Below are 17,583 nucleotides of genomic sequence, written 5' to 3'. Positions count from 1 at the left end.
CTAGCTGGTTAGCTCTTGTTCATTGTTAGGCTATGTCCCTGTGCACAAGACACTTGGCTCCAAGCAAGAATGGGTGTAAGAGTCCTGATCCCAGAGTTGTCTATTCTGCATGACACTTGCCATTCAGAAGAATTACTAACAGCTGTAAAGATAGCCATGTATACACCAATGCATGATACGTCATCTAACCAACATAGCGCATTACCAACATCCATTGGCTAAACATGACAACCACATGAGAGTAGTCCCCAAACCCTGTCTGTGAAGATGAGGACCAGCAGCTCCTGGGCAGAAAGCACTTCTGCTGAGTTCCCATGTTCCAATGCCTGGCGACGGCACTTCCTCTTTCCAGGGCCAACACTGAAACATCTGGGAGATCAACACCTTGAGTTCATTGCATGTGACATTTACAGTGAGACCAAGAGCTAAAGTAGAAGTTTATTGACATCCACTTATGCAGTATTTTACACATACACACCAGTAGAGAGTCAATATCGCGGTTAAATAAGGATCAGGATAAACAAATAGGCGGAATAGATGTTTATTCAGGGAGAAATAACTTACAACCTAGACAGATGAACACCAGGAAATTCCACCCGATGCTCTCCTGTCTGAGTCAGCCAGCAAGAGAGCTTTTCCCGGCTCTCTCTTCAAACTCCTTCCACAGGTCACTTCCGCCCATGGCTCCACCCCCAATGGGTGTGGTCAGTGCCAAGGAAGTACTATCTCACTACAATTCCCCTTTTAGTCTAAGGAAAAGATTTAGGCTTAATACAAAACTATGTACAAAACAGTGAATAACAAGTGTGCTCTAAGAAAAGGAAAATCGAGAACAAAATGACCTACATATCTAGTCCTAGGGTGAAGTCATAATGGAGTTTACAATAGAGTTGTCCTAAGCTGGAAAACGTAAGTCTAGTACCTAATATATCTAACTAGGAAGAGAGAATAATAGTTGTGATAGTTTAATCTTCAACCTCATCAAGACCTGAGAAGGAAAATAACGATACTAGAGTAGACAGGAAGTGCGGATGGACAACTTCCAAAAGGTGCAGCAAGGACAGAAATAGCAAGCCACCTGGACAGTCACCCTAGGTCTCACAGCAACGTTGGTACACCCAGTTATGGCTAAGGCCAAGAGTACTTGACAGACCACAACAACAGCAGGGAGGTAGAATGGCTGTCTTACCCTGACTTGGCAAGGTCCAGCAGTCTTCTATATTTGTCTCCTGCAAGCACATAGGACTGCATGTCCAAATCAGTGGTCAAGGTGGGGGGCAATTCTTTGCCCAACAGGCCATTAGCTGAGGCGAGAATGAACTCCAGCAGGAGCAACAACAGTGTTCAACATATTTTCGGGAAAGTGCATGGTGCTGTCAGGAGCAACAGTGTCTCATGTCAATGAGTACTAATGAGTACTCATGAGTACTAATATTAAAACATTTAAATGCCATGTTCTGCATGTCTATGAAGTGATTGAAGATTAAGCATCTATATCTGACTAATCTCATAGGTACAGGAAACATGAGTGAAGATAATCTCTAATACTCAGGAACTTAGCTAAAAAACTGATTAAAACTTCCCTGAGTAAAGCAGGAACAAATACTTAAACAATATAACTATATACATATACATACATATAAATCCCTAAAATAGAGGTAGAGTAGAAATGTCAAGACAAGAGGTAGAACTATAAAGGGCAGCATGATAAATATCCCAAATTGTATCAATATACAAATGTCTTGAATACAAGAAAAGTATACATACATAAAATATGGTAAAACTAATGTGCATAAAACATCGTAAGTGGAAAGATGTAACAAAATATAAACTTAATTTTACATAGCTTGCCACAAGTCAACATTCAATTGACTCTTCTCATAATTGCTTCATGAGAAAATGGGTTTCTTCACCCTCCCCAAAGAAAGATACTTCTGCTATTTATGCTCTTGAAAATGGTGCATTTGATCACACCACCTTCATAAAAACAATCCTTAAAACCTCTGCAGACAGTGAAGATACACTAGCATAGAACCCTCTCCAAAATGTAATGCTTCACAATAGAGATGTAGTGCAAGAGAGGCAGGAAAGGGTGACCCCTCAGAGGCTGTGCCCACACTAGAGGAGGGCACCAGAGATGAGGCCCCAACTGGGTGGCCCTAGCTTCGGAGCGTGGCCAGTTGGGACCGCATGGCCTCCAAGTCCTCTTGATCCTCCTCATCCTCTCCCTCTTCTGTGGCAGCCATTGCTCCTGAAGGCTCAGGCTCAGGAAGGGCGTCAGTTACTTTACTGGGTGCTTTGCCCAAGGCTCCTGCTGTGATTTCAAAGAGGACTCTGTCGATCTCCATTTCTGCTGCCTCTTCCATTTCTTCCTGATCATCCATGCTTTCAAATCTAACATCTCCTCTATGATTCCAGCCTTCATCATCTCTTTGGACAGCTCCCGCATGGTGGCCTGGAATTCTGGGATCTTCACCAGACTCTGCATGACCTTCATCACTTCTATGCCCTTTTGCAGGGAACCAGCTGCTCTTAGGACCGCAAGCTGGTTCTTCATCCCCATGAGCACAGAGTTCATGTGTGCTTTGGATGCATAGAGCTTGCTCACGGCCTTCCTTAACCTGATCATCTCCTTGGCCAGCACCACACAGACATCCTTTTGGCCCTTCTTGGCTGCATCTTTCACAGACCATTTTACTTTCTCCTCTTCTCTTTGGATATCAGACAGTGGGCTGGTGTTCTTTTCTCTCAGTCTCTCCATGCTGACTCCTCCCTACTACTTCCTTGAATCCTCCTTGTCTCCTAGTCCTGCCTGTCTTGCTTTCCCCTGATATCCAAGTCTTCAACTCAATGAGACCACCATGCTCTTTCTGGAATCCTTCCCATGTGCCACATTCAGGAAAGTATTCCTCTTATTTGCCTGTCAACAACTCTCATTTCCTTTCTGATCTTCAATGACCATTCATTGACCAGCTCCTTGGGAGGCTTCTCCTGGGTCTTCGGGAACAGCCCCATGACGAACTGGACTCCTCTTAACCCTTCCGACTTCCCATTCCCTGTGCCCAGGCAGGTCACGGGCAGCCGCCTGGGCGGGGCCGCAAAGAAGGGAATCGAGAGGAGAAGGCGTATGTGATATCTTCTATAACAACAAAGCCCAAATTCCCAAATACTGACTATAAATGTTTGTTTTCATTTAAATGGACTTTGTTATGTAAAATAAATAAAAAAATAAAGAAAAAACAATGTCTTGTTGTCAAGTTATGGAAGGTAACCTAGGACAATTGAAATAGCCTGTAGTGTTTGCGGAATGTATTGTGCCCCATTGACCACTACTCAAAAAAAGGGGATCTATACCTGGTACTGGAATTTTTATTTTTATATGATAGCCTATGATGTACAGGTGAGGTATTGTCTCCCTGTTACAGAACAACTTTATTTGAACTCCCTTTGTGTGTGTGTGTGTGTGTGTGTGTGTGTGTGTGTGTGTGTGTGCATTTTATGAAGCTTCTACAGAAGTGGATTTCTATCTAACACTTAGTGTCATTTTATACCTCCCCATACTTTCTCCTCTATTCTGCTTTCCTATTCCCTACTTCATTTAACTCCTTCTGTTCCATTATTTGCCTATTCCTCTTTACACTACCTGCATTTTATTCCATTCCACTGAAGCTCTCCCCCTTACTCATTTTCTGCCTTTTATGCATACTCTAATTTAAACACATATACAGTTGATAACCCTATTCAGGAAAGTAACAGGATACAAAATCAATGCACTAAACTTAGATAACATTCATACATTAGCAAAACAAAACAAAGCCATATTGAGCACAAAATCATGAAAGCAATTCAATTCACATTAGCATCAATAGAATATTGGAGTAATTCAAACCAAAAAGTAGAAGTGTAATATGAAAATCTGGAGAAACTGAAGTAAGAAACTGAGGAAGGTACTAGAAGATGAAGGTCCTCCATGGATCATGGATTGGTAGAATTAATATTGTTTAAAAAAATGGCTATTCTGTCAAAGGCAACATACTGATCCAATATTATCCCCATCAAATTTCTAATGCAGTTTCACATGAATTGAAAAAAAAGATCATCTCAAATTTCTCATGAAAACCCAAACTATCCAGGCTAGTAGTCCTAACCATTCTGAACAATAAACCACAGCTAGAGATAATCACTATATCTGAGATCAAGTTATATTACAAAGCTATAGTAATAGAAACAGCATAATACTACAATAAAAACATAAAATATTTTAAATTAATTTCAACTGTTTAAAAAATATGACAAAGCTATAGTAATAGAAACAACATAGTACTACAACAAAAACAGATGAAATGTTAAATTAATTTCAACTGCTTAAGAAATATTTTAAATATGCTCTCTAAACTGTGTTTGTGGACAATTTCCTATTCCACCTGGTCTGTCAGAGTCCTTTAGCCCCAAACAAACACACTGCCATATATATTAACTATAAATGGTTTGACCAACGGCTCAGGCTCCTTATTGGCTAGCTCTCTCTTAATTATTAACCCATTTTTATTAATCTAAGTATTTCCACATAGTCTTACCTTACTGGAGAATGTTCCAGCATGTTACTCCTTCGGCAGCTACATGGAATCTCTCTGGTGGCTCCACTCAGCCTCTCCTTCCCAGAATTCTCCTCTTCTGGCAGCCCCACTTATATTCCCTGCCTGGCTAATGACCAATCAGTGTTTTATTCATCAACCAATAAGAGAAACATATATATCTCAAAATTTGTATCAGAAAAGCAACTAAGGAGTTTCAAAAGAAAAAGCAACATTATAGAGTAGAAATATCATTCACCTTCTTCAGTGCAGAATGTGAACACAGTCCTCAATAATGTCTTTTACAAATATCACAGTAGCCTATGTCTCCAGACAAACAAAACCCACAGTAACACATTCATTTGCAGCTGGCTTAGATATGACTGATTATTATTATTTAAAATAAGATAAATATTACAGTTCTCATCCATTTTCACAGTTCATGAATTTGCTCATAATTAAGGGAGAAAGGCCCAAACCATATACAAGGCTTTTGTGGAAACTACTCAATTGTTTTTGGTGAACACTTCCCGGGAGCCAAGGGAATCCTAATAAAGATAATAGAAGTTTTATCAACTAGGTAAAAACAAGAAAGTGAAATAATCAAAGATCAAACTTAGACCTATTTTCCCCACAAAACCTTTGCTTTCTGTTTAGTGAGGCTTCCTTCTACATGGTTGTTCCTGTTTGCTTTCTATTGCTGTGATAAACACCACTACCAAAAGGAATTTGAAAAGGAAACAGTTTACTTGGCCAACCAGTTACGCAACCTAGGAAAGCCAACATGGAAATTCAAGGCAAGAGCCTGGAAGCAGGCACAGCAGTATCGACCGGAGAGGAGCATCACTTATATGCTTTCTCTGCCAGGCTTTCTCAGATACCTCCCTTTTATACATCCCACACCCATCTGCCTAGGGATGACAGTAGACTGGACCCTCTTACACCAATCAACCAGCAAGGATATTCCCCCACAGCCATGCTCACGAGACAATTTGAAGAAGGAAATTCCTCAACTGAGATTTCCTCTTCACAGTTTCGCCTAGGTTTGTGTCAAGTTGACAAAAACTACCCAGCACTGTGGTTTGCAGTGTCTCATCTCACTCTTCGCTATTGCTTAGCAAAGTATCTTTTCGAATGTGCTATTTTCTCAATGATTTAGCCCATAAATAGCACAGGAAGTAAACAATAAACATGTGCTACTAAGCGTAAATTGACTCTGATATGTTTTGCCTTTATATTTAATATATATTTATTATGATAATAACCTCATTTTCACGGGAGCTTTGACCCTGGGGGATTGAAAACCAGGGAAGCTATTTTTAATGCTAGAAAAGGGAAGAAAGTGCACTGCACAAAACTGGTCTAGCTGACTGTCTCTGAACTGCAGCTGCCCTGGCTCTGTGTGGTGGAGCCTCAGCCAGTGAAGGCAGTTCTATACAGAGATGCTGGGCTGGAGGCTGCAGTAACTGAAGGGCTCATTGCAGTATTTTGGTGATATTTGTGAAGATGCAGACAGATGTTGAGAGGAAAAAGTATCTACAAGGTAAATATAACTCAAATAATGACCAAAAGCCAGACTCAAAGATGGCAAAGGAGTTCTTGTTGGGGTAGTTTGAGGTTCCTGGAGATTGGTAATATATATCCATTTGCTTCATATCTCCAGCCCTCCCCGCTTCTCTCTCTCTGGGAAATTCATATAAGCCAGAATGTTTCCAAATGTTTTCTTTCCTCTTAGAATCGCAGGATAGAATCAGAGATGGTTAAATTTTCATTGTGCATGGCAGGTAAGTAGCAAAACAAGGCTATGCAGACAGATTTATGTCCAAACACCATCCCACCTGAGTCATATTGAAGTAAATGGAGTAAATGAAACGATGTAAAGAGCAATAAGGCAGGTAAAGGTCTACTCCTGTGGGATTTGCAATCTATTGGTGAGAGAGGATTTATCCACTTGGACAAATGGAGACACTGAGTACAGGTCTTCCAATTCAGTTTTTTTCTACTCCATCCAGGTCATTGGGGGCTCTAGATAAATGTGCTGAGGAATTCATTTCCGATTTGTTCAGACATTCAGTCTAGGGTTCTTTTCTTTCCTTTCTGGTCCTTTAAATTGTTACGGTTTGTTTTTCTGTTAGAAAGAAAGCAGATTGAAACATTTCTTACTGCCAGCAAAGAAGCATGATGCAATTTACTATTCTCATTACTCAAAAATGAATATTTCAATAGCTATTACTCTCCTGTTGTAAAGTAACAGAAAGGGGGGGGGATTTAACAAGCATGTGTGAAACCATTAATTGTCCATCTCATTTGAAGACACATTATTGATACTAATTAAATGCTTTTTTCAGAAAGAGAATGAGTTGTGTCATTTTATTTTCAGAAGGTAGAAACTGACTTTTAATTGTCAGGAATAGGTGTATTATTGAATTCTGTTATATTGCAGAGCCATGTCTTTAGATGTTAATATTCTTTATGATGCCATGAACACAATGAAAAGTTAATGAGTGATTTTAAATGCATACATTAATGAAATGCTGTGTCAAAAGATCAGGATTGAGTAAATAGTAAATAAATGCACTCAAGTATAATGTTTATTCACAATTGTTTAAATGAATAGTAGTGTTAACAATAAGAAACATCAGGTCACATTAAAAGAATGTTTTTTATTCCCCAAATTTCATGAGTAGCTATGTATCCTACAACTCTGGAAAATCCCAACAATGATATTTCCCCATATTTGTTTTTTCTTTCTCTTATTATTTACTCTCATCCTGATTAGATCCATAACGTATTTGTTGATAGGAGAAATATTGAAGATTGAGTTTATGAGTAGAAATGCTTCACTCAGGCACTGGTGAAGGGATATTCATATTCTAGAAATCATGCTATAACAAGATTGAAAGGAATTTTTCCATTGCTAACTTATAGCCCTTTTACATATATTCTCATGTCTAATCATCACTATTATGGTCAGAAGTCATAATATTTGTCATTAATTATCATTTCATGACAATGTGGCCCGAGCAGATGAACAAAGAAATACAAATGAGGTTATTTAATTCTTTTGTTTGTTATTTTACATTTCTTAGGTATTTCTTGGATGATATAATTAAAGTCTTCAAGTGCTACCTCCTCAGGCATTAACATGTATAAATCCCCTGGTTCATCCCTCTTTATACTGACCAAGTGTGTATTGAAAACAATGTGTGGAAATGAGAACTATTAGCCACTAATTTGTTAGAAGTACTTAGTAAGCATCTAAATTTTCATATTCCATGCAAGCAGTTTTATTTCTGCATATTGTAATACAAAGAGATGACATGTATAGAACCACTGCTTGCACCAATGGAGACATCATTGTCTAAGAAAAGAACAATATTTGAAATTTAATAAACTGCAATAATCATATTGGAAATAATATTTTATAAAATCAAGAAAAATAAGTGACCCTTTATATAAACTTAGATTGTGCATATATGTATGTGGATATGTATATGCTTTTACATGTATCTGTAGAGGTACACACATAAATATACTTGTGTATATATATGACTTTTAAATGCATGTGCATTTCATAGTAAAGCCAGAGACAGAAAACAAACCTAGTGAAATATTACAAAAGCAGCTCTTCCCAGTTTTTTTCTCCCAGGTTCTGGCAAATTTGTCACCTTATGGATAACTCTACTCCCCATCTTACTAGCACAATGTGATTTGGAAAACATTAGTGGCATTTTTCTTTTTGTTGTTTTGTGTTGTAATGCATAGTGTTTTTCTCTATTACTACGTACATTTTCTTTTTGTTTTTTTGAAACAGGGTTTCTCTGTGTAACAGTTCTCTGTGTAACAGTTCTGGCTATTATGGAACTCACTCTGTAGACCAGGCTGGCCTCAAACTCATAGAGATCCGCCTGCCTCTGCCTCCATTCTCTGGCCTGTTCCTATGCAGATTTAAGTAATTCTCTGCCCTGGTATCAAAAGATACTATTTTGATGAATCTCTCAACTGAAAATGGATTTCAAATATATAACTATTAAATAGCATGCCACGTTTTAAACAGGGAATTGTTATTGAATGGACAACATGACCAAACATCTTTGATATATTCTCGAATGGGCCATGGGCAGAAGATAATGGTTCAGGAAGATACTGTGTATTTTTCTGTTTTCTTTTGACTGAAACAGAGGATACAGGAACAGACAGCAAGAACAGACAAGGATGATAGTCATGAGTGGAGAACAATTTCACACAAGGAAGTTACAGACCAAAGGCTCGGGAGAGAAAATGTGATGAGCAGTCAGAGTCTGGGCCACTTGTTTCCTGGTCTTGGTTTCTTACTTAAAGAACTGAAATAAACATTTACACAGATTTCCCTAAGTAGCAAGAAAACTATTCAAAGACAAAATAAATGGTCTGGCAAGATGGCTCAGTAGGTGATAAAGGTTGGCAAGATGGCTCAGTAGATAAAGTTGCTTGCCACCAACTCCCACAATTTTCCCTCTGACCTCATTTGTGCCATGGTGTACGTGAGCATGTGCACACAGATGTGGGCAACCACACTATAAGTAATAAGTCAATAAAATGAATAAATGTAAAGATTTATAGCAGGCCAAATGAGTGAGGGTATTTAAGGGGCCCAGTTATTGTTTGCCAGTTTTGAGAGAAAGAATGGCTGGTTACTAAACAATATAGTTTGTGTGAGTCTCCATTTTAACTAGTAGGAAATTATGTAAGACTTTGCCCACTGCACATGTCCTTTTCCATAATGCACCTGATTTTAACTATATTCATATGAAATTATGCATAACATGGTAAATTGAGGATTGCACACAAACATACACTTGAGGACACAGACTTTTGCCTAATTGTGTCTGCATCAAAAATCAGTTCAGGCATGATTGACAGAAGAAGGAATTGACTCCATTGTTAGTAGTGTGGTGTGTTTGTGACATAATGCAAATGCAAATCTTATGTTGGTAACAGGTATGCAGAAATGGGAATTGTGCACATAGCCTGATCAGATAACTACAACATGATTAGAGGATTGTGAGTATAGTCCAAGTCAGATGGAGTTTAAGAGGGCTAAGCTATTCTCTACACTTGCTTGCCTCAAAGTAGCCAGTCAAGAAATAACAGGGAGGGGCAAGACCACAACCTTATGCTCTCTGGTATCTGTTTTCAAGGTTGTTTGGGTTTTGTTGTTGTTGTTTTGTATTGTTTGCTTGTTTTCCTGCAAGCTCATTATTTGATGTTCCTACTTGGCAGTATTTCTTCTATCAGTATTGCTTCTTTTGTTGCTGTTGCCTTTTTTTGTTAGACACGTTCACTTTGTAATAGCACTGCTTGATAGGATCAAAAATTGGGGATGAGAAAAATACATCACCATGGGTAAGAGAAGCCACTGCCCCTGGCAGAGGGTGTGGTCATCTTGAACAATAATGGGGACCTTGGTTCTATTATGAGCACAGCACTGTCCAGACTAGTAGTGTTGAAGGTGAAGTTGTACAGCAGCGGCTCCTACAGAAAGATACTAGCTGCAAAAGCCAAAGCAACAGGTATCAATTATTAGGCTACTTGACACTGTTAGCATGCTTGAAACATCTGAACTTCACCACAAAGGGGCTCATACCTCTCCTTAAAAAAAGCGTATCAGTCAGAAAAGAACAGAGACGAGAGCTCCAAGGCACGTAAGGGCATCTGAAAAGAGGAAAACAATATTGTAGTTGGCCATGCAGGGAGAATGTACAAGAGAAATAGGCAATGATAAATGTCTAGAGTAGCCATACCACATTAAAGCAAGTAGAAAAGCCAGGTTGCAGAGCACAGCATAAAGAGCATAGCTATCGGTCACATGACCATTTGCAATTGCAGGGATGGTATGCCCTCTACAGGTCAAATGTTTAATCATGTTTTTCTTTCAATTTCAAACTTGGTGCTCTGCAGGATAGCCAAAATTACTACCCAGTTATGACCACAATTTAAAACACTCTGATTTTGGGGGTGTGTTTTTGGTTGTTTGTTTGTTTTGCAATTCCCAATAAAATTTATGGAGTTTAATTTTTTAAGAATGTAAATATAGCTTGTCTATAGGATGAAACTTAAATAAGTTAGTTGTGTTCAGGCCCAAACTTAACAGAAAGTAACCTGCCAACTAAGAAAATCTATACTTTTAATATGTACCCTATTAAACTTTCAGTTTTTCATCCCTATTTCTTCCTGGGCAACTGCACTGTTTTTAGAGTACACAGTGCTGAGTGCTGTGATGTATCCTGTAATATAGCATCCCAGCTGGCTGGGTGAGCAGAGCCCCACATCCTCCTAGGAAGCTGCACTTACAACCAGAGGGTGACTCTTTAAGGTTGAAATTCCACTTCCAATGCATGATGAGTGAAATATCTGGAGGCTTGGCTTAGCTCTGTGGAACTTTGTGTTTCTCCATTCCTATGATTAATCACAGTTAATTTACACTTGAAAATAAAGAATTATTTATGTGCAGAAGAGACAGGGAATTCATGGTCTTCTGGTTTGTTTGTTTGTTTTGTGAGGTGTGGGTTGGACAGAAATCACATGACAAAATAAGGAAGAAGGTGGCTCAAACATTTGAACTTATAAAGAACTGCTTCCATCTATGACAGTCTTTCAGGTGATGGGATGATTTATACAGCCTCTGATCCTGAGAAAGGAACAGACCACACCTGATATCAGAACATATTACACACCTAAGTGGCAGCACGACATCATAAATGTTGTGTTTTCCCTTCTCTTTGCTATTTCTAAGAAGCCACTTTTTCCAACGAGGTCTTTCAGGTTGGGTGATGGCTTCATCGCCCCCTATTCTCCAAACAGATAAAAATCAAACACTCTAGAACCAGCGAGACACTGTTTCTGTTGTCTGTAAGCTGACATGAGGCGAACAGCGAGTGTCCGGAGCTTTGTTCACTCTGCCCTCTCCGTGTTGAAACAAGAAAAGCCTTTTCACCTGGCTGCCTTTGAAGAGGTACTCAGACTGCCATGGCCTCTAAAGGTAAGAGTAAAGCTAGCCAGCAACTAAATTTTATATATTACAACGAGAAGTGCATGGCTTTGAAATATTATAACCAGTGAGGTTGGTACTTGAAAAGCTGTTATTTATTGCTCTTGGGCACTGGCGTTTGAATTATTTTACTCCAAGGTTTACTTTGTCCTAACTTTAAGTACACATACATTTTGGCCAAAAGAATGTAAAACGTTCAGGTGTAAAATGTGCTTTCATTGCGATGAATGTAAACTTAGCAAATTAATAAGAGAAGCTGTAAAGCAAAATCGAAGGTGGGGATATTTAATTTAAGCACAGCAATGGGATGAAATTCCAAGTGTAAGTGAATTTGTAGGAAAGATTCCACATAGACATCTAAAAATGTTACTTAAACATTTGTAGTTGCTCATTTGTTGTTCATAATCGTGTAGCACACAGCCCAGTAAAGAATAGAACATCAATGCAGCCTCAATTTGATGCAGTAGGACTAAATATTTAGCTTTATAAACTTAAAATATTTTAAATACTTGGTATAAATTCAGCATTAAAAAAAACAATCAAAATGATCAAAGTCCCCATTTTAGGCAAGCAGATCTGCTATGAACACTAACAGAAAAGGGTACAGTTTCACTCAGAACCCTAAAACTGTTGAAACATCTGTTTTAATTAAGACAGATTTCAAAAGATGAGAGAGAAGGTTTCTTCAGGGAGAATAAGATGCAGTCACAGTAAAATGTTTCTAAAAATAAAGTTAGGATCCATGTTTATTCAATTATCAAAACAAATCACTATGAAGCTCTATAGGATAATGAAATTTGGTTGGTGAAATTTAGGGAAGCATTTAAAACTAGTCACAAATCAGATAATTCAGCAAATGTAAACTCTCCTAAATTATTTAAATAGATGATTAATTCCAAATAATGTGAATACAATCTTGTTTGTTTTATAAGCATATCTCCCAACATCTATTAAACAAATTGAGTAGTCTTTGTATTTTTCATTCTTATTTAATGTAGGCCTAAGTATACTGGGGAACTCTTATAAACAGATTATAAAATCTATCAGAAATAGAAAAATATTGAATTTTCATGTATGTGTGCATAGCAGTCTCTATTTGAAGACAAATAAACACAAACCTTGACAAATGTTTCCTGAAGACTGACACTAACACGGTCCTACTGCCTCTCATTTTATAAATTAAGGGCAGCAACAGAGTGGCCTGGAAGGGGAAGAGTTGCAAAGTGTGTAAAATATTTATGGTTTAGTTATACATTTTTAAAAGAGTAGATAGAAATTCAAAGCCACATAGCAATTCAAAGGAGTTTCTTATTCATCTGGTGGTCTGGGACTTTGAAGAAAATGTGACTGGAAAGCAATATTATGATTAATCTGCCAAAAATACGTGATTTTCAGTAATGAGAAAGACTGGATTTGCAAATTAAAGATACACTTAACCTAGAGACAAACTTTAAGATAAAAAAAAAAAAAAGAGCATCCCCAATGGTCAGCTAAAAACATTTAGCCATTGTTTGGATAAGCATTTATTATAAAATCATAGTAACAGTAAGGTACCATCTAAATAGGAAATCATGTTTGAGAATTCACCTTATCTCATTTTTACCTAAGATATGTTTGAAGGTATTTTTTTTTCAAAAATCATATCAAAAAAGATATGGCTGTAACTTCATATTGGTCTTTGACCTATGAAACTGTATTGTCGGGTAGCATCTTCTCAGAGACTCTGGGTAATGGGGCATTTTATAGACAAGTCCAGGACAGGCTGAACTGGATGCTGTAGATCCAATAGATCCGAAGAAATGCATATCATCTGGAACCCTTTACCTGGAAACAAATGCACGGAAAGGCATCCTCTGAAACTGCTGTTAGGTCAGAAACCTGGTAGCCAAGGTCAGCAATATGCAGCCCCTTTCCTGACATTTAATAACCTACTGTGGTATGTTGAAACAGCATAGTTTACAAGATAAACTTGGAGTAATTTAGCAGTCTTTTAAAGAAGAAAATGACTGTAAGACACAATGTTATATTGTAACAACGTTTGTTATTAATTAACCATGTTCTTATTGTGGAGTTTTGCACAATTTTGCACCAAACATAGGTCTCATGATTTTTTTTTTCAACAAAGATACACTCACAGGACCACCACCAAGATCATGATATGTAATGCTTCCAACAGCTGGCAATGTTCCCTTTCTGTCCAATAACAATGCACCTCCATACCCACATAAACTACTATTATTCATTCTGTTTGTGACCTATATTTTCTAGATCATAATTTTGCCACAAGTTTGCTTTTGGCTTTGTTTTCTGCAAAATGATGATGGCGGTTGTTGTTGGCACTAATGCTGGATGAGGTGTTGTTGCATTCACTGTTTTCTGGTGTTGATCTTATGACCAGTAGCTCCTTCTAATTTTAAGACAGTTTTACACAGTCTTCCTGGTCTTGGGGATCCACCTGGGAGTTCCCTTCCAGTGTCGTTTCTTTGTTCAGAACAGTTCTGGGGGATCCTTGAGGGAAGTCAACTGTTGCAGCCTTATCACTCACAAGCTCTATTACAAAGGGGTCAAAGGACAAGTTTCTTCATTTGTGTAATCCTAAAGTAAGTCCTGTACAGATCTCAAATAAATTCTAACTAGTTGTAGCTAGTTCCTACAACTTGAGGGTTAAATAAATAAATGAGTCATCTGGCAATTGCCCCTCATTAACACTTCCTCTATGCACAAGCTTAACAAGCTTGTCATTACTAGAATCAATTTATTCCTTTGTCCAAAGGGCCGTTCATCTGTGTTCCTTCATCCCTGTTCAGACTATGCTTGAGTTTCTTAATGATGGGAGTTTATTATCCTAGAAAGAATCCCAGTACATTTTAAAACTGTATTTGTGATTATAAGATACAGGAAAATACCTCAAAACCACAAAATTTTTCATAAATCTGGGTATCCTTGTAAAAATTAGACCATTATAATTTACATTAAGTATTTATAAGCACCCCAATCATACTATATGTTCAATGAAAGCAATTGCTCAAAACTTATACCACTGCTATAAATTTATTCTTTGTATCAATCCAGAACCAATTCCTTTGTCTCATTTATGTTACATAACAATATTTCAGTGCATGATGGACCACAAAGACCATAGTCCATGAGATGCTGTTGCCTAATAATGCTAGAGTCCATTTAGCTCTTAAACGTAACTCCACGACCTTCACACATCAGTGAAATCACCTAATGATTGATATATTCTCAGATAATGCTAATGTTGTTAAGCAATGTGATGCTTAATGGTGTTTGCTTTACACGATGGGCCCTATTTAACAACATCAAAAAAAAAAAAAGACTTGACTGTTCACTTCCTTGTGAACGAACAGCTAAGTTAAAGCAATGCAACATTGATAAACCACTTAAATTTATTCACTTTTTTTTTTTCAAGACAGGGTTTCTCTGTATTGCTTTGGTACCTGTCCTGGAACTAGCTCTGTAGACCAGGCTGGCCTGGAACTCACAGAGATCTGCCTGGCTCTGCCTCCTGAGTGCTGGGACTAAAGGTGTGGGCCACCAACGCCCTGCTTTATTCACATTTTAAAAAGAACCTTGACACTCTGGATGAGAAGCATGACCATTGGTAGCCTATGGGGGGAAAAAAAAACTTACCATCCAGTGAGGGAAATAACACAGATATTTATGAGAATAAAATAGGGACACTAGTGGAAAGCTATCATTTATAATTTTGGATAAAGATTTTCCTGCTTAGGACTTATACATAATGTCACATAGAAATAATACACAATAAACAAGAAACTTAGAGTTCAATGTCTGGAATTGAATCATATTTACTCAGCATTAATATTTATATCAGTTGATATCTCTACACTAACCAACTTACCTTTATATAATTCTATAATTATGCTAAGACACAGATAAAGAATGAGTCTCTTTAAGCTTACTCAGTTTACTAGTGGGTTTTCAGAGGATATCCTCATATCATTAGGACTATTAGTTTTACCTAAGATCTTATCAAAATGCAAATTTACAAGCCTCTCACCTCAATTTCTGAATCAGTAACTAGAAAGAGATCCAACACATATTTTGATAGGTCCCCACCCCAAGTGGTTCTAATGAAGTCTGAAATATGAGATTTTTTTAAATTAAAGTGGGCAATAATATTATGACTAATAAAGTAGACAGAGTAACTTCATAAAGTACAAGTCAGACCCATAATATTCAAAGAAAGAAACTATGGCTTAGGTAGTCAAAATTCCAAGGAAAAATTAAAGTCTAAGGCTATTCTTTTATATGTACAGGCTACTGGGGTCTGTTAGCATTTATTTTGCTTTTATGGTCTATGATTCTTCATGTTTTTGAACAGGTATTATCTCTCAGTTATACACAAACATGTTCATACAGTGTATCTCCAGGCCAATTATTTAAGCCAAGTTATCTAACTTTGTCTGACAACTACCAGCATTCTTCTATGTCCCTTATTTTTTTTTTTTTTTTTTTTTTCCTGGCTGAAAAGTCAAGTGCTATGGTATGGAGTAGTAAAAACAAAGAAAATGCACTGAAATGAGAGAGCAATCAATCAAGGAACAAACTTCCATCTAAATCAGGAAGAAAGGAAGAAAGAAAGAGAGAGAGAGAGAGAGAGAGAGAGAGAGAGAGAGAGAGAGAGAGGAAGAAAGAGAGAGAGATAGAGAAGAAAGGAACGAAGGAAGGAATGAAGAAACAAAGGAAGGAAGCAAGCAAGCAAGCAAAAGCAATCTTAATTTTAACACACATAAAGATATTCATTCTCTTGCAGATTCACAGAATCAAAAGCCTGGAAGTCTGCCTGGTTTTTTTCCTGGAGCCACAAACCCAGATCAACAATCTCGAACAGCTTCTTCCCATCCCAGGAAACAAGCAAGGCAGCAGCGGGATGAACCTCAACCAAGTAGATTCCTGCCAACAGCCAGTCTCCCCCCTGGTCTAGAATATTTAAGCCAGGTTCGCATGCCTTTTCATTTCTACTCTTGTGTTCCCTTTAAATGCAATTTTCAAACTCGATTTCTTGTTTTTCAACCAATAATTTAACAGAGTACTGAATGCATTATAAATCATAAAGTTATAAAGTACTGACATTATTTTTGTTATTTAGACAGAACTTTATTCCATACTATTGCCACTTATCCTTATTTACTTGACAGAGTTACATGACTAAATAGTTTTAACTTTGCCATTTAGCACGTTTATCTGCCTTCTGTTCATTGCTCAAGGTGTGGAGATATTCTCAAGGAATTATCAGACTAGGCCACCTACAGCTATAATTAAACATTTATTGAGTACTTGTATATTCAAGGCACATAAGAAGCATAACACCTAGCCCCTGTCATTCAAACATTGTATTAGTTAATGATCAAACAAAAATGTTGATTAAAGAATATAAAACATGGCCCAAAAGCTGGGGAAACACACATCTTTAAGGGAGAAGACAGTCCTGCAAACTTTTGCAAGAAGTTGAGACTTTTCAACAGATCTCTCAAAAGCAATGTGAAAGTCCAAAGGGAAATGAGTTAGCCTGGCCACATTACTGTCTTCTGATGTTCTGGAGTCCCCAGGCCAACCTGCTGGAATGCTCATATCACACTATTAGGTACTGTTGCTTTTCTAGATGTGGCAGGATGGACAGCACCTCAAGCCTTGTAAAACTTTGTCATGTGGCAAGTAAGTGGAAATTGCTATTCATATGTGGATGTGTTTTTGTTGTTCTAGCACAATTATCCTGCACAAGATTAGAAAGACTAACACTAATATTGAGATGTCAGCACATCTGCTGCCAGACTCCTTTGTTTGGCATTCTTTCAAACATAAAATCTATCTCTTTTATCAAAATCTGTGTTAATTCCCTTAAGGTACAAGAGATTTCTGCTATGCCTGATAGGGTTTAAGCTGCATGCAGCATATGTTCCTGGGAAAATGTTTATAATTGCAGATGCCTTC

The 17,583-nt window shown here is 37.7% G+C and overlaps 1 protein-coding gene and 1 pseudogene across 1 annotated transcript in view; one reads left to right on the top strand and one right to left on the bottom strand.

Moving 5' to 3' along the window:
- Positions 1 to 2,137: 2,137 nt before the first annotated feature.
- Positions 2,138 to 3,059, bottom strand: LOC127213443 (charged multivesicular body protein 3-like; annotated as a pseudogene).
- A 2,919-nt stretch (positions 3,060 to 5,978) lies between these two features.
- The window catches only part of Plscr5 (phospholipid scramblase family member 5), a 57,871-nt gene continuing 46,266 nt past the window's right edge, over positions 5,979 to 17,583 (top strand). The window contains exons 1-3 of the mRNA XM_051207210.1: positions 5,979 to 6,117; positions 11,418 to 11,595; positions 16,406 to 16,590. Of these exons, the coding sequence (XP_051063167.1) occupies positions 11,583 to 11,595; positions 16,406 to 16,590 (198 nt within the window). The 5' untranslated portion in view covers positions 5,979 to 6,117; positions 11,418 to 11,582. The remainder of the gene's footprint in view (positions 6,118 to 11,417; positions 11,596 to 16,405; positions 16,591 to 17,583) is intronic.

This window comes from Phodopus roborovskii, unplaced genomic scaffold, assembly GCF_943737965.1.
Source record: "Phodopus roborovskii unplaced genomic scaffold, PHOROB, whole genome shotgun sequence".
Taxonomy (NCBI): Eukaryota; Metazoa; Chordata; class Mammalia; order Rodentia; family Cricetidae; genus Phodopus; species Phodopus roborovskii.
Note: the sequence above shows the minus strand (reverse complement) of the source record. Positions and strands in the feature narration are given on the sequence as shown.